At 31.4% G+C, this 24,745-nt stretch overlaps 2 protein-coding genes across 2 annotated transcripts in view; both read left to right on the forward strand.

Annotated features, from left to right (window-relative positions):
* Nucleotides 1-8,952, forward strand: part of LOC123656343 (BMP and activin membrane-bound inhibitor homolog) — a 73,737-nt gene extending 64,785 nt beyond the window's left edge. The window contains exons 5-7 of the mRNA XM_045592040.1: nucleotides 2,666-2,671; nucleotides 7,424-7,589; nucleotides 8,735-8,952. Of these exons, the coding sequence (XP_045447996.1) occupies nucleotides 2,666-2,671; nucleotides 7,424-7,589; nucleotides 8,735-8,906 (344 nt within the window). The 3' untranslated portion in view covers nucleotides 8,907-8,952. The remainder of the gene's footprint in view (nucleotides 1-2,665; nucleotides 2,672-7,423; nucleotides 7,590-8,734) is intronic.
* A 9,693-nt stretch (nucleotides 8,953-18,645) lies between these two features.
* On the forward strand, nucleotides 18,646-24,453 carry LOC123656731 (4-hydroxyphenylpyruvate dioxygenase-like). Its single transcript, XM_045592392.1, has 10 exons — nucleotides 18,646-18,815; nucleotides 18,944-19,036; nucleotides 19,429-19,530; nucleotides 20,530-20,742; nucleotides 20,990-21,090; nucleotides 21,336-21,440; nucleotides 21,965-22,052; nucleotides 22,558-22,680; nucleotides 23,133-23,372; nucleotides 24,292-24,453. The coding sequence occupies exons 2-10, from the start codon at nucleotides 18,950-18,952 to the stop codon at nucleotides 24,364-24,366; spliced, it is 1,134 nt and encodes a 377-aa protein (XP_045448348.1). The 5' UTR covers nucleotides 18,646-18,815; nucleotides 18,944-18,949; the 3' UTR covers nucleotides 24,367-24,453.
* The last annotated feature ends 292 nt before the right edge of the window (nucleotides 24,454-24,745 follow it).

Consider the following 24,745-nt stretch of genomic DNA (forward strand, 5'->3'; position numbering starts at 1 on the left):
TATATTTTCTTTTATACAAACCTTCGTTTCCCATAAACACGACAAGAAGCAGTTTAATGGGTCTGATTAAAGTGATAATCTTTCAAAAACATAATGTATTAGTAGCGTAATACCTATGTATTACGCTACTAATACTAATCAACCACGTGTAGCCTGATAGAAGGATTAGGCCTAGAATAGAGTACGCTTGTCGATGTAACACGGTATTGGAAATAAAATCATTTACAATAAAAAAAATCTCTTAGAAAAACGACGTAATCATATAAATTTTTTTGAATTTTTAAAAGAATATTTGATGATATATTGGCGGATACATGCCAGAGGTATTAATCGAACAACATAGTGTATGTCGCACCTCCTATTTCTAAGCTACATACGAAAAAGTAATGATATCAGTAGTTTAGGCACGATGATACACCAAATACCATTTAAACATGTAATACGGTTGTGTTACAAAAAAAAACACAGTCACTAATAGTTTTAATCATTGCAAATACTTTTTTTTATATTACTAGATACTTACAGACTTACAGATACTACTTACCCCTAATCCCCCCAGGAGCTCTGGTCACCTTACTCACCACAGGAATGCAATACTGCTTGAAAGCAGTATTATTTAGCTGTGATCTTCTGCGAGGTACTTCCCCAGTCGGGCTGCTCCAGAATTTAAGCAGGGTATCTCTTACTGTGTTACCCTACCTCAGTAGAATTTATCCAGTAAGACATGTATTTAGTAAGGATATTTTTCTATTGTGTACTTCTGAAACAGAAAAAAAATCAATAAAAACAAGCAAATAAATCACTGTAAATTGCTGAGTCATAAAGTCATTGATATTATATATTACATAAGTGATCAGCTATCTGCCGGTGAAAGTCCCATCAAAATCGATCCAGCCGTTTTAGAGATTAGCTGGAACAAACGGACAGACCGACAAAAATTGTAAAAAATATTATTTTGGTATATGTACCGTGTATACATCCATATTAATTTATTAAAAAGTGGTTATTTTAATATTACAAGCACTTCAATTTTATTTATTTGTATAGATGATGCGTTATGTACAATTTTAATGCTCCGTTAACTTTCTCATTCACTACATGTATTGATACCTCAACAAAATATTTACACACACATTAGTATCAAATATTATTACAGTACTAATATTTACTTGTAAACTTAATGACATAAAGGTCTTCAGTGTTTATTAAAAGCACTTCGAGCAGATGTGTTTTTTTATAGGAAATTCTATAACAACGTATTGTGCAGTTATTATAAAATAAAATTTATATCCCAACTACGTACATTGGTTCACGTCCCCTAAGTCGTAGTGTGATGTTTTATAGCCAATCCTTATATATTATACTATATTCAGGCTATATTTAAGATCAAAAATTGTTAAAACCAAAACAAATACAACAACCCTATTCACTTTTTACATATAAGATTAATTAATACGTAGATTAAGAAATTTCAATTTAAAACTTAGTCAATATTATTAAATTATGCAAAAAGTTAGATAAATCAAATATTAGTTAAATCGTAAACCGAATATTCATAATTTGTAATTATTAGTATTGATTTTAATCGACAATAATTTTTTATAGTCTAAGATCCGAACTAGACGTGATCTTCACCCATCTGCTTCATAGATAAAAATTAAATAACTGTCTTCTCTAGTATGTTAAAGATAAATCGTGATAAAGTTGGCTGGAAAATTCCTGGCCAGGCCATATTATATTCGACAACCGCCATTAAACCAGATTTTTAGCCGACAACACTATGTCATCGTATTCGAAATGAAACAGCGCTCATTTGATATATGATTTATATATAAAACACGTGGGCGAAAGTAACTAAAACAATATATATTAATATACTTGTTTATACCTGCCAACCAAGTAGTTATGCCAGGATAATAATAGACAACCCAACGTATGCATTTTATACAGGCTTCATTTTATCGGTAGGTATTAATTACATTTATTCTTTAAGCTCGTAAGCGCAATATAAAATTAAAATAAATTATTAATGTACAACTTTCTTCAATGTTTGTATTTTGTAGATGCCTGATGATGGTCCAATAAAGGATCGAAACGTCGCATGAATTTGCAATTAGTGGTTTGATTGGCACCTTATGTCCACTTTCCTGCTAACCGTCAAAGAATAATTAAAATAAATTTTTCAATTTTAAATTTATTGTTTTTCTAATGTGATAAATTAATATTTAATAGAAATTTATCCATTAAGCAGATGGTTGAAGTTCGTCTCTAGTTCGGATCTCTTACTATTATTTTTGTTTCAAATGTTCCACTTACATTTTATGGCATATACGTAACATAACATGACATGACATGCTATAATATCATATATATATGAATGTTTGTTTGTATATCCTTTATATAATCGCAACTATGCATTTGATCATGTCGTGATCTTCAGCAAAGTGTTGTGCATGAACCAACAAAAGTTTCTGAGTTGGTACGACCAAAAATAAAATAAAGAAACGTAGCTACGGATGCAGGGTACAGCTAGTAGTATAATAAAAATTAATGAATGGTTAAACATTGAAATTATACTAAGTATATTCTTTTTTGCTCTTAAAAAAAAGAAACAAGTAAAAATCATATTTACAAATAAAGTGGATAAGGGCGATACGCGATTTAGATCCTAGTATGTAGATAGTCGTTAAAAATATTTTTATATTATTTGCCTTGTCATAATTAAGCATAAAATTAAATTATAACAAATTCGATACTGTACCGTCTGAATGATTTCCGACTACCAGCCCACGTCGCAAATTATATATTATCCCTATCACTTAGCAAATTCTACGAAAGAGCGTAGGCATTTTATTATTATATTTCTGCTTAATAAGTACAAGCTCAATGGTATCAATTTATATAAATTGATGTAATCTGGTTAATTATTTGTAAACGCATTTTATTTCTAATTAATTGCTAAGTAAGTAAATGTTATAAATTAAAGTAAGGAGTTGCTATATCGCACCTTTAATAAAACAAAGATGTAACTCAAAATTTGTGGATTTGGAGATTTTACAAGAAAACCCGTCTTCGTCGCGTAAAGAATAGTTAGACTTCGACTCCGGCGTTTTAACTATAAGATACAGAGAGATACGCGACTGTTGCTCTCTTTTCTATCAACTGGAACTGACAAGTCAGTTCTTATAAAGTGGCGTGATTCAGAGATGCACCGGCAGTGAGCGGAGATTGAAGTGCTGCCGTTTTGAGTAACATCAAATAATTCGATATTAGATTAAAAGGGATTTAAAATAAAAAGATGATTTTTGTTATACTTCATTCTCTCAGAAAACGCATTTGATAATGATGTGTAACATTTGGATTTACTTCGGTCTTGTTTTAAAAATTGACAAATTTTACAAAGTTAACGCCTAACACTTCAGTTTTATATTGAAATATATGCCTTAGTTGTTGGAGTAATTGGTTAAGTATCACTTTATTGTAATAAATAAGGCTATTTATAAAAGTCACTTTTGTTTACTTCTTTTTATTATTTAGAATGACGAAAGATAAGTAAAAACTTTCAACATTAATTCCCTTTTCGTGTAAAAGTTAAGAATAACTTGTAACTGATGTGCTTATTTGTATAGGTTTTGAAAATGGTCTTAGAGCTCACAATTTTTTTTAAGTTTAATACCACATTCAGAAACTGAACACCACAATGAAGAGTTACAGCGTATCGAGCGTAAAAGTTATAAGATAAACATAATAGTGTATCATTACAACCTATACAGTCCACTGCTGGACATAGGCCTCCACAATCTTTCGCCAAAAATAGCGTGAACTTATGTGTTTTGCCCATAGTCACCACGCTGGGCAGGCGGGTTGGTGACCGCAGGGCTGGCTTTGTCGCTCCGAAGACGCTGCTGCCCGTCTTCGGCCTGTGTATTTCAAAGCCAGCAATTGGATGGTTATCCCGCCACCGGTCGGCTTTTTAAGTAATATAATAATACTGTAATAAGTAATAAATTTTTTTTCATCTGATTACTATAATAAATGTGAAAGTTTATGAGGATGACGTATGGATGGATGATTGTTACTCTTTTATGGCAAAACGACTGAATAGATCATTGTCATTCAACAATGCTGCTATTTTGACGTTAAATAATTATGATTATTATTCATCCTTAAAATATACTACAGTGTTATGAATTATTGTTATTTTAGACTAAAGAAGTTATGCAGGTTGAAGAGGAAAATCAACAAAATACATATATCTCCAGAGCCCAAAAATGTAACTGCAGAGCTGACGAAAATGATGACACCGACTCAATATTTTGCTGTCACTTATGAGTTGACGAGAAAAATGACACCTAAATAATACTAGCCATTTACAGTCCTTTAGTTCGTCTTCAAGATCATCTTCATCTAGTTCCGATTCATCTAGCTCATCATCGTCAAGCTCTTCTAGCTCATCTTCATCCAGTTTTTCAAGCTCCAATAGTTCAATGCCTACCCAAAACCCTGCCCCACAAAACGTTACAACGGATTGTGAAGAAAAGACGTCTTACACCAATTCACCACAAAATACTGAGCAAAATATGAGCAAATTCAGCTGAGAGAGCGACGAAATTACAATAGTGTGGCCAGTTACAATATTTCTCCAGTATAATACACAGATCTAAGTGACGTCGACCTGAGTGACGACGATGCACTATAGATTTTAATACGTTGTTTAATAAGCCTGTCAACAGAAGAAATTTTATGTTTGAAAATCAAAGTTCTTCTGACTCTGACTGCAATAATAAACCAAATATTTGTCAGTCAGTTCAGCCTATTGCAATGCACTACTGGACATAGGCCTCCCCAAGTTCGCGCTAGACATCCCGGTTTTCCGCAATCCTCATCCAGCTTACACCGGCAATCTGAGGTAGATCGTCGGTCCAACGGGCCAGAGGACGTCACACACTGTGTTTGCCAAGACGCGATCTCTACTCCAGGACGCGTCTGCTCCAACAGCCACCGGTCCTGCGCCACAGATGACCAGCCCACTGCCACTTCAACTTGCTAATTCTGTGGGCTATATCGGTTACTTTCGTTCTCTCGCGGTAGTCTCGTTTCTAATCCTATCTTTGAGGGAAACCCCAAGCATGGCCAGTTCCATTGCACGTTGAGGGACTTTATATTTGTGGACCAGTCCCTTCGTCAGTGTCCATGTCTCGGCTCGGTATGTTAACACAGACAGGACGTATTGCTCGAAGACTTTTGTCTTCAAGCATTGCGGAATCTTCGAAGTGAAGACTCGACGAAGCCTGCCAAATGCCGCCCAGCCCCACCGAATCCTCCTATTGGCCTCCTTCTCAAAGTGGTTGCGGCCTAGTTGGATAGTATGGCCTAAGTAAATATAATCCTGAACAACTTAGAGAAGGGTACCATCGACCGATACCTGTCTCGGTATGACTTGGTTGTTAGACATAACTTTCGTTTTGTCCAAGTTCATACAGAGAACGACACGTCAGGAGGACTCGTTTAGACCGGCTAGATGATGTCCGCAAAGATGACGATATCGTCGGCGAAACGAAGGTGAGAGATGTATTCACCGTTGACATTGATGCCTTGTTCAAGATCTTAAAGATATCCTCCAGCGCAGTGGTAAACAGTTTCGGTGATATTACATCTTGCTGTCTTACCCCACGCTGCAGGGAAATAGGTATTGTTCTCTGGTCCTGGACATGAACGGTCATCGTCGTTGCGTCGTACATACATCTCAGTACCACGATATATCGCCAGTCGATATGAAATCTCTGCAGAGAGTCCAGGACAGCCCAGGTCTCGACACAGTTGAAGGCTTTCTCGCAGTCCACAAATTCCATACACAGCGGCTGATTATATGTCTCTGTCTTTTGAATAATCTGTCGAACAGTATGGATGTGGTCTACGGTGTTGTAGCCATTTCGAAACCCAACCTGCTCTGGTGGTTGGAATTCGTCGAGTCTTATGGCAAGACGATTCAAATTTGCAGAAAATATTGATTCCGACGGTATTTAACTTAGGGTTTCACCAACCAAAAACAGGTCAGTGTGATCTATGTGTATCATATGATAATTCAAACAATGAGCAAAAACAAGATGATAGACATTATAAGAAAGAAGAGACTGCTGATTTTTATACTATTTACTAGCTGACCCCGCAAACTTTGTTTTGCCATATATGTTACTAAACCCCTTAATCCCCCCCCCCCTTTTAACTTAGGGGTATGAAAAATAGATGTTGTTCGATTCTCAGACCTACCCGATATGCACACAAAATTTCGTGTGAATCGGTCTAGCCGTTTCGGAGGAGTTTAACTACAAACACCGCGACACGAGAATTTTATATATTAGATTATTTGTGGTTAGTAATTATTTGTGATTTTAGGAGATATTTACTAGAGACTAATTGTACCTAATTCTTATAATAGTGTATAGTTTTTGTTTTGTTTAAAAAACAATATTTGTAGCCATAAAGAGATATATAAATATGAGATGATTAATAAAAATTTGTTTAATTTAAAAAAAAGGTGATAAATTTCAGTTTTCGTTTTATAAAAAAATGATGCATTAATACATACAACGTCATAATTACAATTAAATAATCATAAAACGAAACATTGTGATTTATTTTTAAAACTTTTTGTTATGTTTTAATACTAAAGAGAATTTTTTTGAAATACTACCTAAAATATTAAGTAATTTTTGGCATAAAGAGATTTAAGTCGGAACTTTTTTTTCATCTCCATTTTACAGCTATTATAGACTGTAACACAGTTGTTTTTCTATTATTCTATTAATCTCTGTACTTTAAACTACTGATATCAATAGTAAAAGTCATTAAGAGCATTACAAATAATTGGTAATTTTTAATCAAACACAATGCGGAAAAAGTGCTAAACTTCAAACGCCAATTCCCACAATTTGCGATTTTTGAGTTACATCTTTGTTTTATTAAGGGTGCGATATGTTTTGTACAACACGTTATAACTTTAATTTCTATAGTTTTATTTGTATATTAACATAATTACATAAGTTCCGTGTATGACTATTTGAATTAATTAACAAACATATGAAAATATAACAACGTGAATTTTTTTAAAATAAATATTAAGTAGTATATTTTTGCGGCACGCTTTGTTAAAAAAAAACACAGCTCAATATTCACGACTTATGTTCCGATTGTGATTTTAGTTTTAAAGATTAATTTAGAATTAATTCTGAATTTACTATATACTAAGAGCTTGTTTGTCGAAGAACCTATTCATTCCGGACGACATTAGGCTATAAAACTTCACACTATGACTCATGGGAAGTCTAGTCCAGTCATAAAGATCACAAAATCTTCTCTAAAAATAATAGCTCTTCAACATTAATTAATAAAATTTAATAATGTTATTCTATTTTTCCAGAAGGCAGTGTTGCCAGCGAGAGGGGCGCGTCTTATAATGGTGAAGTTTGGTTCAAAGCAGCTACTATAGCCGTGCCAGTTTGTGGAGCACTCATATTGTTTCTGCTGGTAGCTGTGGCAGTACGACTGTTAAGAGCTGATGCTTTATTGCAGGCAGATAGAAAACTCAGGTATTTATTATGATTATTTTTCGTTTTTATACTAAATTGTCATTTTTTTTATATTATTTTTTCCATATTTTCTTTGGACAGCATATTTAGTAAGTAATAGTTTGACAAAAATGGTTTTAAATAAATAGTTTCTATATTAACATCTATACTCTGTGTATGCATATTTAATAGAAAAATGAACTATCTAATTTGAACAACACTGCAACATTATTAAATTAACATTTTTATATGAGTACGAGTATACAACGTAACTTTGCCACCTATTATGATTCATTATATATAAAATAAAATATTTTTTTTTGTAACAAAAAATATCAATCTCCATATTTACTCCATACTCGCAAACAAGTAATTGTAATATATACATAATTTATTCCGTAAAAAGTAGTTATAATTACCGCAGCAATTTGCAAGTTCACGCTTAATTCTTATTTTTTTACTACGTTAAAACTAGATTTGTTATAAATACATGTAAAAAATGTGATCATGATAATGATAAGCAATAATAAAAATTGTTATAATTGGTCGAATTAGGCTATTTAGTTAAAAACTTATTATAATAACTTGAATTTAAATTGAACTTCGTCCGTTACTTATGATTGTAATTAATAATTTGTTTCTATATATGTATACTTGTACTAATAGTAACATAATATCATAAACTTCCATGTTGGGTGTGTTGACGAATTAGTACGTAAAAGTGCGTACGTATTAGTATAGGAAAATGTAATGTATAATTTCCTGGTAATGGTATCGAGTGTGAGTACTGGGAATAGTAACCCTGATAAAGTATGTTATATCGAGTCGATTGTAAAACATCACAATGTATATGAGCAAAGTTACAAACGTTCACTCGGTTGAAACAACGCTTGTAATCGTCTTGTATAAATAAATATAAATAAATACACGCCTCACACTCAAGGCCCCCACTAGGGTTAATTCCAGTGTCGAGGGTCCGGAATCACACACGCCCAGACAGTCCATGGAATACAAAGCACAAACGCCCAGGCCACGGCAAACATCTGTATGGCCTATGTGAGAAGATCGAATTGGAAAACGTTACCGCAACAACCATAAACCAGTGCTGTGACCGCTGAGCAAATGCGTCGTCTTAATAACACTAAAATAATTCTTTTTTTTTACAGGGGTGGATATATGTCACGGCCACAACACGGTACGGATGATGTAAAAAAAGTATGGGTGGGAAACTCTACCGCGCCTCTTCTAGTGACACCTAGCGGTTGTCTCGTCGCAGTTGAACGCGCCCAGCTAGTCGACGTACCCCCCTGCACACAGCTCTGTGATATACAACGATAGACTGCACTCAACGAGCGAGCAATCTCTTTAGCGCACTGTACCATGACCGACCGAATAGTGTAGGGTAATGTGAGGCTTTAATGAAATGGTACATATCAATGTTACAGATTCAGTTGTAGGAAGAAATGTCACAGATAGATGGCGTTGTAGATAGAAATTTTTTGACGATAGATGTGAAGGTAATATATTTTTTCTTTGTATGAACTTATGAAGAATGTAATTTCCAAGTTTGAATCTTCAAAAAAATTGATCTCATTGTCAGTGTCAGTCGTTTCAAGGTACAGCGCGCACGCATACCAAATCTACCACAATGTATATTTAACTTGTTATTTTTTAAGCACTTTGTGTTCCTTTTATTTTGTAAATGTAATCGATTTTTACTCTATTCCTTGACATGACGACCGTAACATAAGTTACCAAAGTGGTGTGAAAATGATATTGCATAATGTTTTGTAAACAAAATAAGCTAAATTCCATCTTTACTTCTAAGGTATATCATTATTTAGTTCTTAAAATATTTTGTTTATAGCTATCTTTTACTGGTGACTATTATTATTTATATTAATATGTTACAAAACGTCATGCAATATAAACTTTTCAATATTTTGACAATATAGAATCACAATGATTTACCAATCCTAGCTCTTAAAAAACTTATTATGAACAATGACAGTATATACTATTCTCCTTTGAATTTAAAGCACTAATCTGGTTATAATAGCTTCATTATTTTATGTTATATTAAATACACCTTTGTAAATTTTGATATATTTCTGTAAAATATAGTTTATATGAGTATACTCTTTTTCTTTCTGACAAGTTCGCTGACAAAATGTTTTATATGACAGTAGTCATTATATACAAAATGTTAATATATCTAACTTGTATCTAAAGATATACGGACTGAAACGTGATTTGTTATTAAATGTTCTGTATGTGTATGCGTTTGAAAACTATTCGTTTGAATTATGCATATATACCCATATCATATATATTAATACGCTAAGGTTAAGATGTTTGCCTCCCTTTTTGGAAAAAACCTCAATTATTCTCCATTAATTATATACCATTTTATAGATAATTGCTTGCTCTACTAGCATCTACAATTAAAAAATTATTATTGATATTGCTATAATTAAAATTAATATTTAAATATTAAAATTATAATCTTATTCTTATTCTTGAAATGGATTAAAATTATATATATGACAGCTTTAATTTGAAACAACGTCAACATGATTGACAATTATTATACTTATTTATTGCGAATTATTCGCACGGGTGTTGCTAGTTATAGTTTAAACGCAATCAAGTCAAGAAGTTTTATTTAAGTCAAATCAAGAAGTTTTGATTTATCAAGTCCATTTTGATTACCAGAGATATATTTTTTACACAAATTCCTTACAATTAAACAATCAGCGTTCGAAATTAAATCCGTAGTGATGTTCCAAATAGATGGCATATTGAAAAGACCTGTATACATATAAAGTGTTACATTTGAATGATTTGAATTATGGAACCTTTAAATAATTTTTAATGGATTTTGAACCAATAAAAATAATTTACAAGGATTATATTATAATTAAAATATAATTTCAACTGGCGTTTTCTAAAAGAGATTTATCACGTAGTTTTCAAATGCAAATGCATTCAGAAATGAATGTCACAATAATGATATAAAAGAACTATTTTTATAACTGCTGTAAATGATGACATTTGTAAATATAGTATTCTAAGTCCCCGATACTGAGCGTTCGACGAGTCGATGTCTGAAAGTGAGGTCCATTGACGGAAACACTAGTCTTATATATCTGATTTTTTAAATTTTATCTTAAATAAACTTCAGTGGATTTCACTTGTGGTCGAAAATTACGACAACTTTAATCTATGACTTTTTATTCTTTATATAGATAATTACATTGTATCAAATACTTATTTAAATCAATAAAAAATAATTTGTTATATTTGTGTATATACTATTTTTTTTTATTTCGCAATTTGTTTCTGGCAACATTAAATTTCTATATAAGATTTGGTTACTTACCTATTTTTCTATATAAAGCTTTGTTATATTTCGACCATTGATCAGAAATCGATTTAATTAAGCTTCCCTAAGGTGCCTTACCTTTTTATAAGTTTTATATATAATAATATAAGTGTTTTAATATATAGGTGCAAGTAAAATACTCCATAATGTTAATAAATATACCTTCGACTTTATGTAAATATGTATGATGTATAGAACATAAATGAATAAATGAAATTATTTTATACAGTAGCGTTTGTTTTTATTGAGACTAATATCACTCAAAGCGACACATAGATTTCCTTTTTGTATTATTTTACGGTTACAGTCGTAAAATAAATATAATTTGTTTTTTGTCTCTCTAGAGACCTAAAGAGCTGTAATGTTGTTCAACGTGTTAGCTTCCTATATAATAAGAAAATACCTATTTGAAGATTTATGAAAATAAACCGTAAATAATTTTGACTGTTTTACATTTAAATGATAAAGATTTTATCAGAAAATGCAGAACTTTACGTTATAATACATAATATCTTGTCAAATAATAGACCGAGGAGGGCCAGACTATCGCCATTTCATCAAATTTCTCAGTGCATGCTCCTAATACCGATAGGAGCAATGGCCAAATATAATTTGTTTTTGTATCAACGTGTTGGCTTCCTATATAATAAAAAAATACCTATTTGAAGATTTATGAAAATAAACCGTAAATAATTTTGACTGTTTTACATTTAAATGATAAAGATTTTATCATAAAATGCAGCACTTTACGTTATAATACATAATATCTTGTCAAATAATAGACCGAGGAGGGCCAGACTATCGCCATTTCATCAAATTTCTCAGTGTATGCTCCTAATACCGATAGGAGCAATGGCCAAATATGAAGTTTAACTCATGTTTACTTTGGCAGATACCAGGCATACAAAGTGGCAACTAACTTAGTCATTTCTTATGCATAATTTTTTAATATTCCATGGCCATTACTTCAACCTGTCTTGGGAGCATGCGCTCAAAAACTTTCAGCTTTTATAAAATGACGTAGGTCGGGCCCTGTAGCCCTGAGTAACGGCTTTACGTGTAGACCAGAAACAATTATATATATCCGCTGTAATTTTCCACTGCAGGCATAGGCCTCTTTCTCCATGTAGGAGAAGGTGCTGCTCCAATGCGGGTTGGCGAATATTAACAACTACTCTGTATTGTCTGACCTGAGCGAGATTTTAATCCGTAACCGCCTTAAGTTCACTAGGACGGTAAAAATAAAATCATGTAAAAAGTATAATTCTGCTGTTATAGTTAAAACTTTAGAATATTTACTTCGACAGTCATTGACTAGAATAACATTTTTTTGATCGCGTCTGTTTTTTTATTTCATTTATTAAATTTTATGACATAAATAATTGAAATAGAAAACTTCAAAAACATGTATATATTATAATCTAACAGTTTAATCTAATCAAATCTATCCAAATACAAAGGTAACAAAAAAATAAATAGTAAAACGAACACAACAAAAACATCATCTAGCAATACGTCAAGAAATTAGACTAAAAAATAAATAAATGTTGATAAACACAAAAAAAAAAAACGACAAAAACAAAATATTTATTTGAATAAAAATGTAATATTGTATATGAAAATATGATATCAAGAAATCACTACAACATATCATTTAAATAAATAGAGATCTTATCTCTTATCAGAGAATCTGGAAGTCGCGATTTAAAATTATGAATTAATTATATTTAATAATCTAAAAAAAATATGACTAATGATGAAGCGATATTATAAAATCGTAATTAGAAAAACATGTAGATTAACTGTGTTTTATGTAGATTTACAGTTTAGTAACCTTAATGTCCACGGTCACTATGAACGCTTGATTTTCCGGGACTTGAATGTCGGGTGGCCATGGTCACTGGGACTAGATCATTCGTTTTCTTTTTTTTTTTTTTTTTTATAAGCCTAGGTCGTTAAACAAGCTATAGACGCCCGCAATACCAGAAGCATCCCAGAAGCGTTGCCGACCCTACCCTCGACGCTTGCCCAAGAGCTCTGGCCACCTTACTCACCACAGGATTTAGCTGTGATCTTAAAAATGACATTCGCGCTAGTCCCCGTAGAATCGAAGTGATTATAGTAACTAACGAAAGATAAAAAAAAAACTAACGCATAACTATCAAATAACGCAAGATATACCCTGCTAATATTATAAATGTGAATGTAAGTTTGTTTGTTACGCCTTCACGCGAAAACAACTTAACCAATCATCATGAAACTTTGTATACATATTCTTGGAGGTTTCGAAGTAACATAGGATACTTTTTATTTAAAAAAAATGCGAAATATAAAATCTCTCTCAAATACTTATTTAATAGCTTTCAATGCGGGCGAAGCCGTGGGTAAAAGCTAGTATATAATTAAATTAAGTACTTATTCCTAACTGAATTGAAATAAATTTATAAAACAAAATATTAAAGTATATTGTAATCGTTTTTTGAATATCACATCAAAAATTACCGCTCCAGCAGGGTCCGCTGGAGCGGTCAATTTTTGATATGATATTCAAAAAATGTTTAGAATTCCTTATGGGTGTGTGTAACACAAAAATAAAATCGTAGATATTAAAGTATATTGTAATGTTGAATCTGTGTTATACTTAGCTTAATTGTTTACGTTTAGTTATAAACTAGCTATTGACCGTGGCTTCGCTCACATAGTAACTGATTACATTCAAAATGAGGTGCTAATGTAAGAAGTACCTAATTACAATAATTTAGGAAGTCTTTGTATACCACATACATACATGTTTTGTGCTCTAGAAGTACTAGACTGCTTTTTGATTAGGTTTCCTAACACAGCCGCGCGAAAAACTGCCCCACCCTGAGGTCAACTTCAGCCATTTTTAAGTAAGTAGTTACAATAATACGAACATCCTATTTTACTATCCAAAATTCCGATATATTAGACAAACTTTTAAGACTGTGTCTAAGTGCAACTCATTTCCATATTTCTCTCTAATTACTTAGTACCTAACCAGGTCTAAGATTAAAGATGGATATTTATAATTTCAAGAGCAGACTGCTTTTAAAAATAAGAGTGCATGCAAAAATTAGACGCATTTTCATACAAATATAAATGACAAATGGAAATGAAATTTCAAAAATACATATTTATGTATTTATCATCAAAAGCCTAAGAATAAAGTTCTGTACGTCTAACTCCGGTAATGAGGGATATCCACGCTAACCTGTAAATTGTTAACCTCTATTGCACCCTCTCAATGGAAGAATTTGCACAAAGGCTGAAACAGGTACTTACTCATTCTCAACTACAGTCCATAAAAAAATTACGGTTTTGCCATAGTAATTTTCAATCTGTATTACAAAACCCTTACAGGTATTAATTTTCAATATCGATTCTTAGTGGGCGTCTACTAAAAATAAAGTTTTAGCGTTTATAGCGCAAAAAATGAAAGACTAATAAAAAATTGCGAGACCCTTGGACCTCCTTACCATGCGACCGTGTCACAAAATCCGTTCTTGGTGGACGTCTACTACTAGAACTTCCCTGCCAAATTTAATCTTTTTAAGTGAAAAGGTTTTCGACATATCTTGAAGATTTAATAACCTTACAGTTTCATTTGAATTGATTAATAAACGCGTTATATTAATATGGTATTTATGGAAATATATAAAATACATAATTAATATTTCCAATTTACTAACTGATCTAAACGAGAGATAAAAAGTAGATGCTATATAAAGAGTAACGTCTTATGAAAGAAGCAGTTTTTTTTTCTCAATCCAACGCGTGGTAGTGATTTTCTATAAGACTATAAACTGAAGGTAAAGTACTTTTGTTACATTATTTTAACGTGTTAAATTGACATATGTTTCCCCTTTTTTATACAACTGAGCGGCAAACAAACATACGCCTGAACGGATGAAGCGATTCTAGTAGCTTATAGACGTAATACCAGAAGCATCGCAAACGCATTGTTGACCCTAATCACAATCCACTAAGGAGCTCTGCACACTAACAATAACAACACAGCACTGCTTGAAAGCAGTGCTATCATAGATTATACACTTATATACTGGTATAGATACGCCACTCAGAAATTAAAATTGATGTATCACGACCTCCCCCACTAACAGATGGCGTGCACATACAATTTTATTTCTATAATAATACTACAGGTGGCGCTGTTTATTTATTTTTTACCAGATTGATTATTATTTAAATAATATACTGTATGTACTTTTCACACTTTTTCCACTTATTTATTAATACAAACAGTTCGTATCAATAAATTGGTGGAAATAGTGTGAAAAGTATTTCATATTTATCATTAACTTTTATCAAAAAGTAACAAGTATGTACATTAAGAATATTTTCTATTTTTTTTTTTTTTTTTGTGTTAAGTATTAAAAATTTGATTTCAAATTAATTCTATTTTACCTAATATTAACAGATAATCGAGGGTTTAAAAATAAAACACCAGTACCATATAGAATTTATAAAACTGTTGTTTATTTTCATCTTTTATTATAATAATCGGATGCTTGTTTTTTAACATGATCATTCCTATCAAAATTTCAAAATTTTCATTGGTTTAACTTCTCTGTATGAGGATATTCCCATTTGGGAAAGCGATGTAAGGGTCCTGAAAATTTTTAATATTCTTAAAATATTGCTTTATACATAAAAGTGATACTAAAGAGACATAATAATGAATTCTAAATGCAATGAAAGGAATAAAAAGAGTTAATTATTACTTCTATTTTATTAAGGGTGTGATTTAAACAGTTTGCAAAGTATTTGTATCATTGTTAGCAAAAAAATATTACTGATTAGCTAGTACAATTGGGCAACAACATATAGTCAGCAAATATTTCTAAATCCGTCTGCAATTTGTATTGTCTCTGAACAGTTATAGTATTTTTTTTTTTTGTGGCTGAATATATGTAAAAGCAGCAATGAGTGACCCATGTGCTGGTAATATAAGCCTTTAAGATAATTATGCCTACTGAAATAGTATGCCAAAAAATACCTAACTGCAAAATTAAATTAGAAAAACAAAAATTCGAAAGAAAGGGATCCCTATTTAGTAATATTGGGATAGTGTCATATATATAGCTTTATTTTCCACCCACTTTTAACGAACACTGCTGATTTTGAAAAAAAAAAAAAAACGTAATCTATTTTTATTGCTAACCAAAATTTAAATATGAATGCCAATCAATCTTGCTCCGACAAATAATTATTTTGCAGTATGACTGTTTTTTTTTGTAGATACATAATAAGACAAGCTGCTTGCTTATGTTTGAATTACTAACTATTATTATGATTTTATAAAGAAAAAAATTTTGCAGCCTCATTTTATTATTACTGAAAAAAATCCTTGTATGTTTGCCAAATGATTTATAGGCTGTTTTTCTTGCTAACCAAATTTTAAAATGGCATACAAATTAATTACTTCTTTTATAATTTTTTTTACTAAGTCGAATAGAGAAGAAAAGAGTAATCTTGGTATAATACTTAATGTCTAAATACTGCTTTGAAACGTTTCTTTAAATAATTTGAATACTCACCATAAATATCACATTTGAAATAACATTTTAATTCAGCTGATTTCGGCATTTTAAAATACTTAATCAAAATTGCAAAAATTGTAATCCGTGTAATAAAGAGCCAAGTTAACAGTCATGCAATCAGTCCGGGGTCCAAATAACAATCCAGGTGATGTCGTAACACGTAGAAGATCAAAAAGTCCGTAAACAAGCCAAAACGTAGGGAATAACACAATAAAATTAAAAACACAACGAACACTGAACAAACACAATTAAACGAGTGATTCAAAATTCAAATATGGCCGACTAATGCACGATGGGCCTCAATAATATTGCCACGGCAAAAAATATTGGAGATAAATTAAAATATACTTATATTTTATAATATATTTTTTTATACCTATGAATCGTACAAAACATGTTTGATTGATTATTTAAATTAATTATATTTGCAAAAATTCTAGACTCTACTGCTGCTACTGCCATCTATTTTTGGCACATTAATCTATCACCCCGAACTCACCCTCCTCCTCTAAAAGATGGCGTTAGTTTGTACGAATATTTTTGAATTACGATATTGTATGAGAGTTTCACACCCCTGAGTGCTATTTAGCTATGATATTCTTAAAGGTCGTGGTCCCCAGTCTGGCTACCCTAGATTTTGAGCAGGATATTTCCTGCTGTGCCTCACCTCAGTTAACTACGTCAGTTCTCTAAGGGTATTATTAGGACCATTATTATTAAAATTGATCAATTTTTTACAATTATTAAAAAAGTAAGTATCTGCTAGATATATTTTGTTTCACATTTCGAGCAAAAAAAGAAGACTTTGTTGTTGTGTAAATAGTCTTATTTACAATACTCTATACCGTCTATACCGTCTTACTTTTTGGAAATTTACTTTTTACAGCTCGACTTCGTTTCACGTCTCTTTTTGTTTGACACAGCTATTTTTTTCCAAATTAATGTTGATAAACTCAAAACCAACTTTCAGTTATTTTTACATTATAAAGAAACATGCAAAATTAGGACAAGTCGTTTAAACGATTAATGATATCTGTTAATCTCGAATGATTATTATGCAATAAAAATACCTTTGAACGTAAATACTATGCACACGTTACCTCTCGACATCCTTGTACAAAACTTACACAGCTCTATGACGGAACTAAACTATTGACTGGGTGAACTAATTTCGATGATTTTTTAACCGACTTCCAAAAAAGGAGGAGGTTCTCAATTCGACTGTTTTTTTTTTGTATGTTACGTCAGAACTTTTGACTAGATGGACCGATTTCGACATTTTTTTTAATCGTTAAGGTGTTGCGTGTCATTAGGTCCCACTAAAATTTATTTGAGATCTAACAACTGCTTTTGGAGTTATATCTAATAATGCGTTTTTACTTGACTACTTTTTCGTCGACCTACGTTATATTATACTGTATAACTTTTTACTTGGTGAACCGATTTTTATATTTAATCAAAAGCTGGTGTTTATCATATGATTACATTTAAATTTCATCGAAATCTGATTACAGCTTTTTGAGTTATCTTTGATAACGCGTATTTACTTGACTATTTTTTTCGTCTACCTACGTTGTATTACTTGTCGATGTAACTGAAGTTGGTTTTTATTCGTTTCCGAGCAAATACAATTATTTTAATCGAAATTTGTTGCGTGACATGTGGTCCCATTTAATTTTAATTGAGATCTAACAAGTATTTTTTGAGTTATATCTAATAATACGTATTTACTTGACTACTTTTTGATTGATCTACGTTGTATTACGAGTATATCGCATAACTTTTCACTTGGTATACCGATTTTGGTGATTCTTATTTTAATCGAAAGCTGATGCTTATCTTGTAGTGTCTTTTAAATTTGATCGTGATCTGATATTACCTTTTGAGTGATCTTTGATAACGCGTATTTACTTGACTATTTTTTCGTCTACTTACGTTTAATACTTGTCGATGTAATTAAAGTCTGTCTAAATCATTTAATATTGCTTAAAAATATTTAATAATATACTTCATATTACTGCCTAGGAACGATAGGATGGATTGCCTAGTAAAATAAATAAATAAATATCGCCGTCGCTATGTTCTGCGACATGTCCACTAATTTGTATTCTGAACACGAACTCAAAGAAACAAGTCGGAGTAATGCTTAGTGTTTACCTTATTTAATTATTACTTAGAAATAAGATAAAGCCTGTGTCAATTCGAATAAATAGCACATTTGGTCGTTTGCAAGAAGTGTTTTAGATCATTTTTCAGACAATTTATTAAGTAGTAAAATAATTAGTATTATTTAACAATACAATAAGTTCTTTTATTGTTTTGTTTTGACTGACAGATGATATTTACGAGGCATTTTACAAATCGTGTATGTAGATACCTTAATACTATTATTATTATTTTTTTTTCAGTACAAAATGACGAAAGGAGACCTAATCAAAGGTAGCACGGGCAAAATACTCAATTTCGATCATCTCACGTTTTGGGTGGCCAATGCTAAAACGGTAACTTTTTCATCTTGTTATTTATCTTTGTAAGTGTAAATGTACAAACAAATAAAAAAGTTTTTTACTCTTTTTTTCAAATTTAAATAAACTTCTTTTTTCAAAATCTTTTTTGTAAAATTATTCTAACAAAAAACTCCATTTTTTTAAATTATTTTTAGTAAAATTATTCTAGCTTGTTAAAACTAGAGCCCCTTGACAAATCACCTCTTTGGATGAGCATAAATTATTTTATAATATCTACTAAAATTAAATTACAGAATAAATTTCTCTTACTTACATAACTACAAAAAAGTTTACTATATGTTAGGATTGCCGGTGTAAGTTCTTTTATTTTATAAAGGAAAAAAAAGTATTTGTATATCTCTTTTAATGCTCAAATTTTTTGTTAGGCTTCAAGTTACTTTGTCACCCGCTTTGGCTTTGAGCCATTGGCCTTCAGGGGATCCACTGAAGAACGGCCAGTTGTCTCTTATGCAGTTCGATTAAATAAAGTAAGTAAGAAATTCAAATATATATTTAAATAAAATTCAGTTTTATTCGTAGTTCTAGTGTTTTTGTTTTTTCGTTTTTTTCGTACCATTTTGTATGTCGAATGATTTTAGTTGTGATAGTAAAACAAATTCATACTATTTGTAAAACAATAATACTTTTGTTTTAAAAGTGAAGTAAGATCGAAATTAAGGAATATATCATTGGAAATGAAATGACGCTACTAATCAAAACGCCTGTTTGTTAATTGAAGCAAATTATTGAATTGACGTGATAAGATCGAATTTAAGTAGAGTTACATGCATGCATAAAGCATTGCATGTACTGATAAGATGTATCGAGGATATTTTTAATTACGCTTGCGCATGTCCAACAAATGATATATTTGGGTTTAAACCTGATGTCATTATGATAACAATATATAATTCAGATTATATATGAGTCTTTAATTACTAGTAAATATAATTTGAGAGAGTTTGTGCAAGATTGTTTGCGAAAAAAAGCAGTAAAAAGTAGCAAACGTTTCCATTGAAACGGAGTGAAGCGGGGCGGAGTAGAGCAGAGCTGGGATGAAAGAACCAAAGCTAGATTGAATCGTGTCCCAATCAGTAAAGTTAGATCTCTTGGAGAATTGTGATGTGAGATTTCGAGCACTATGATTGGTCATTTCACGGTCCGCTCCACTTCGCCCAGCTCCGCGTCAGTGGAATGCACAATAAGTGTAATTTAATAATAAATAGTACAATAAATTATCAAAAAAGCTTAAGGTTAACAATGAACAACTGACACAAAGGTTTCTTTATTTACACCTACTCCGACACAATAACCTCTCTGCCCCTAGGTTGCCTGGAAGAGATTGCTTTTCAGCAATAAGGCCGCCCTTTGTACCTCATGATACTTTGTACCTCATGATACTTTGTAAATCCATTTTGCTATGTAATATTTCTGTTTTTGGTATACAATAATCTGTATTATTATTAGTATTATTTTTAATTTTTTAGATAACAATTATATTTGAGTCACCACTTTCTAATGACAACGAAATATCAAAAGATTTAGCAGCTCACGGAGATTTTGTAAAGGATGTAGCTTTTGAAGTATCTGATCTAGAAGCGATTGTGCAAAAAGCGAAGAAAGAAGGTGCAGTTGTTGTTAAAGATGTTACCGAGGAAAATGATAAAGATGGAATAATAAAATATGCAGTTTTAAAAACAGTAAGTAACATTATAATAGCTATATCGAAATTTAACACGATAAGTCATATAAATTGAGCGTTATAATATTATCGCTATTAGCAAATAACGGGAAAAATTTCTTTCCATATAATTTGTAGCTAAAATAGTATTTAGCGTTTTCCCGTGAGTGATTAAACTTAATAAGTGACATAATATTACTTATATATCTGCATCCATATCCCAATCACAAATTAAAGACTAAAATAAATTATTTATTATTTTTCAGTACGGTGATAATACACACACCTTGATCGACAGATCGAAATACTCAGGACTCTTATTCCCTGGCTACGAAGCGCTTGAAGATGATCCACTGAATAAGCTCTTGTAAGAGTTACAGAGTTTTTCTTTCTTAGAAGTCATATACCATCCTTCCAATATTCTTTGATTACAAAGCACAAATAGGATTTTAAACAATCAATTTTAGGCATATCCTATACAATCTACACATAACAAAGAATCAAAAACGTTATATTAGTACTTTAATTTCTAGATTTCTTAAAATATTACTTAAATTACCTCAAATAGTTCCAAGTCGCGGCTACGATTTGTTAATTTTTGTTCTATTTCAGACCTGAAACAAATTTACATTTTGTGGATCATGTCGAAGGTAACATGGCGGATGGAACTCTCGAAGATTCGGTCAGTTGGTATGAGAAGAACCTTAACATGCATAGGTGAGTTGATTGATTCGCCCCGTGGCCTGTTACTTTCCACTGCTGGGCAAATGTCTCTTTTTTCACGTAGAGTGAGTTATTGTGTCTTTTTTTCAACTATCTCATAAAATTATTATGATAATAATAAGAAGATATTGAGTTATCATTATTCAACAGCGATATTTATATAGTTACTGATATTCAAGCAGAATTTTTGTAATGTTATGAAGATGACACAAACAACATTAATATACATATGAAGTCAATTTACACTTAACAATTTAATAATAATTGTTACTAGTAAATTTTTGTACATGGTGTATATTTTGAACTATTTCCAGCAAAATACAATTAATAGCGAAACCATAGAAGAATTGATGGTCAAAATATTTTTCTGAATTTTCTTCATACTATGGGCCATTGTAATATCGTACAATGAGTAACTGAAGTCCTCAATTTTAATACGTCTATTTCGGGAGGAGTAATGAAAGCCAAAATATGTAATTGATACGTTATTATTTAATACGAAACTAATTTCTTTTTAGATTTTGGTGCGTGGACTACAGTCACGATTTAGTGCCGTATTCTTGCATAAACTCTGCATCTGTCATTAATCAGGGAGAAACTGTACTTGTAAGTATATTTGTATACTTTTATATGGCGTGTTAAGTTATTTGAACAAGTCCGATGAGTATTCTTTTTTTTTATCTTTCAAGAGGGGATCCTCTTCAAAGATAAAAATGTAGAACATTTCATTTGTTTGGTTCACTTAACTCCTATTAGTGTATGGCTCCTTAGAGACGGATAAAAATTTCTTATTACTTTTTCTGAATCTAAAACCTGAAAAGGGTTTAATAGGATTTGTAATAAAAATACGAGAAATCGATAACTTTTAAGGACGATTTCAGCCCTTTTTTACTATCGAATATTCATTGCATTATTCAAAATAGTAAGTGATAATTAAAAAAGAAAGAAATAGCCTAAAAAAAAGATTATTCAAGTGAGTAATTTGGAAATAATATTGACTGCATACGCTAGAGTTATATTTACATGGGTTTTATTCTGTCTAAATATTAAAAAGAATTATGTTTTTAAAATTCTTTTAAAAAAAAACAATAATTATATATTGTAATTATAGCTATCGTTAAACGAAGCAGCAAAGGGCATACGACCAACGAGCAAGGCGACTGAATTCGTAAAAGCTTTGGGTGCCTCCGGAGTCGAACACGTAGCACTCTATACGGATGATATCGTCTCTACCGTACGTAACAAAAACTTATACTTAGATAGGGTAAACAAACTCGCTTCAAAAAAAAAGTATAATTCAGTACGAAGTATATATAAGTTATTTTAAAGGATAAGTTAAAGGTAAGAGTTATTTTAAAACATATTTTTGGGCGCTCTATATCTATTAAATATTGTTCTGTCGGGATGTGTCCGTTGTTTGACTTCCACCCCAAAACTGCTGAATGACTTAAAACAAAGCTGGTATTCGATTACTTTACATTTAAGTCCATAAATTGATATGTGACACTATTTATACCAAAATATTATATCTGAAACTTTTTTTTCGCCGAGGGGTAAATGAGTGATAGTAACAATATGTAATCGTCAACTCAAAGATACAGGTAGCCTAAAATAAAAGCAGCTATAAACTAATTCTTCGGCTAATATATTCATTACTTATGAAATACACCTGTATTATTTCTACAGATGAAAAGTTTGAAGACACGAGGCGCTGACGTCATATCATGGCCGCCTACATACTATGACATGATAAAAGAAAAACTTAAAAACAGTCCTGTGAATGTAACTGAAAGTATAGAAGAATTAAAAGAACAGAACATTTTGATAGACTTCGACGACAGAGGTTACATGTTGCAAGCGTTCACTAAGCATTTGCAAGTCAGACCTACCTTGTTTATTGAAATCATACAAAGAAGGAATCATAGAGTGAGTGAAATTTATAATTGTTTAAAATAACATTTAATAAAAAGCTGAATATATTAATATATAAGAACATTAATTTATAGTACTTTTGAAAATGATAACTATGCAATTTCTTTTTTTTACTAACCGACTTCCAAAAAAGGAGGAGGTTCTCAATTCGACTGTATGTTTTTTTTTTATGTATGTTACATCAGAACTTTTGACTGGGTGGAGCGATTTCGAAAAATTTTCTTTTAATCGAAAGGTGGTGTGTGCCAATTGGTCCCATTTTAATTTATTTGAGATCTAACAACTGCTTTTCGAGTTATATCTAATAATGCGTTTTTACTTGACGCTTTCTTCGTCGACCTACGTTGTATTATACCGCATAACTTTCTACTGGATGTACCGATTTTGATAATTCTTTTTTTGTTGGAAAGGGGATATCCCTAGTTTGGTACCGTGATAAGGAAACCAGGATCTGATGATGGGATCCCAGAGAAATCGAGGGAAACTCTCGAAAATCCGTCATAACTTTTTACTGGGTGTACCGATTTTGATAATTTTTAATTTAATCGAATACTGATGTTTATCATGTGGTCACATATAAATTTTATCGAGATCTGATAACTAATTTTTGAGCAATCTTTGATAACGCGTTGCTTGAGTATTTTTTCGTCGATCTACGTTGTTTTACTTGTCGATGTAATTGAAGTCGGTTTTTTTTTTCGTTTGCGAGCAAACACAATTATCTTTATAAAATGAGTTGATAAGGAGTGATACATGAGTACAGAATTCTTGAGTACCTACATCTTTTGTCTTCTGATATTATGTATAAATTAAAACTCTATTAAATAATCTTATATTTAACATAAGTATTTAGTTATTTTCGGATTCTGGAATATAGTTAAATATATTTAGTCTGTGTTAATATTTTTCTCAGGGTTTTGGCGCAATGAACTACAAATGGGTGTTTGAAGCTATTGAGCTCATGGACAAAGAAGCGAAAGAAACTTAAATACTAATTTTATTGATATACTTATTAGCAATAAGCTTAGCATTAGGATATGCTACGGTGATGGTCTTATAAAATATTGATTTATTATTACCACTATTATTTTAAATATGGTTTATGTTGATAAGTTTTAATATGAATAACGCTATTAAAAAGTTTACTTTTTATTTATTTCAGTTTACCATGCTAATCATTGTGTATATTTTTTGAAGTAATACTTCTTTACACACGCTTGACTTGGGGAGTAAGCTGGATGCGTGACGAGAGCGTTACGAAAAGTGTGATCGAGCGAAGCGAACGGAAGTTGAGAGGGAGATATAAGTTAGTGAAGATGGAAAGAAAGAGATTTACGTTTCGTATATTAGTGGGGCAAACAAAGAAG

The sequence above is a fragment of the Melitaea cinxia genome, chromosome 9 (assembly GCF_905220565.1).
Source record: "Melitaea cinxia chromosome 9, ilMelCinx1.1, whole genome shotgun sequence".
Taxonomy (NCBI): domain Eukaryota; kingdom Metazoa; phylum Arthropoda; class Insecta; order Lepidoptera; family Nymphalidae; genus Melitaea; species Melitaea cinxia.

What these genes read in the sequence shown, in the direction of transcription:
- LOC123656731 (XM_045592392.1), top strand. Translation starts at nt 18,950, where the DNA reads ATGACGAAAGGAGACCTAATCAAAGGTAGCACGGGCAAAATACTCAAT. An exon ending in GGGTGGCCAATGCTAAAACG is followed by an intron (nt 19,037 to 19,428) that starts GTAACTTTTTCA and finishes ATTTTTTGTTAG; the next exon opens with GCTTCAAGTTACTTTGTCAC. An exon ending in GATCCACTGAATAAGCTCTT is followed by an intron (nt 21,091 to 21,335) that starts GTAAGAGTTACA and finishes GTTCTATTTCAG; the next exon opens with ACCTGAAACAAATTTACATT.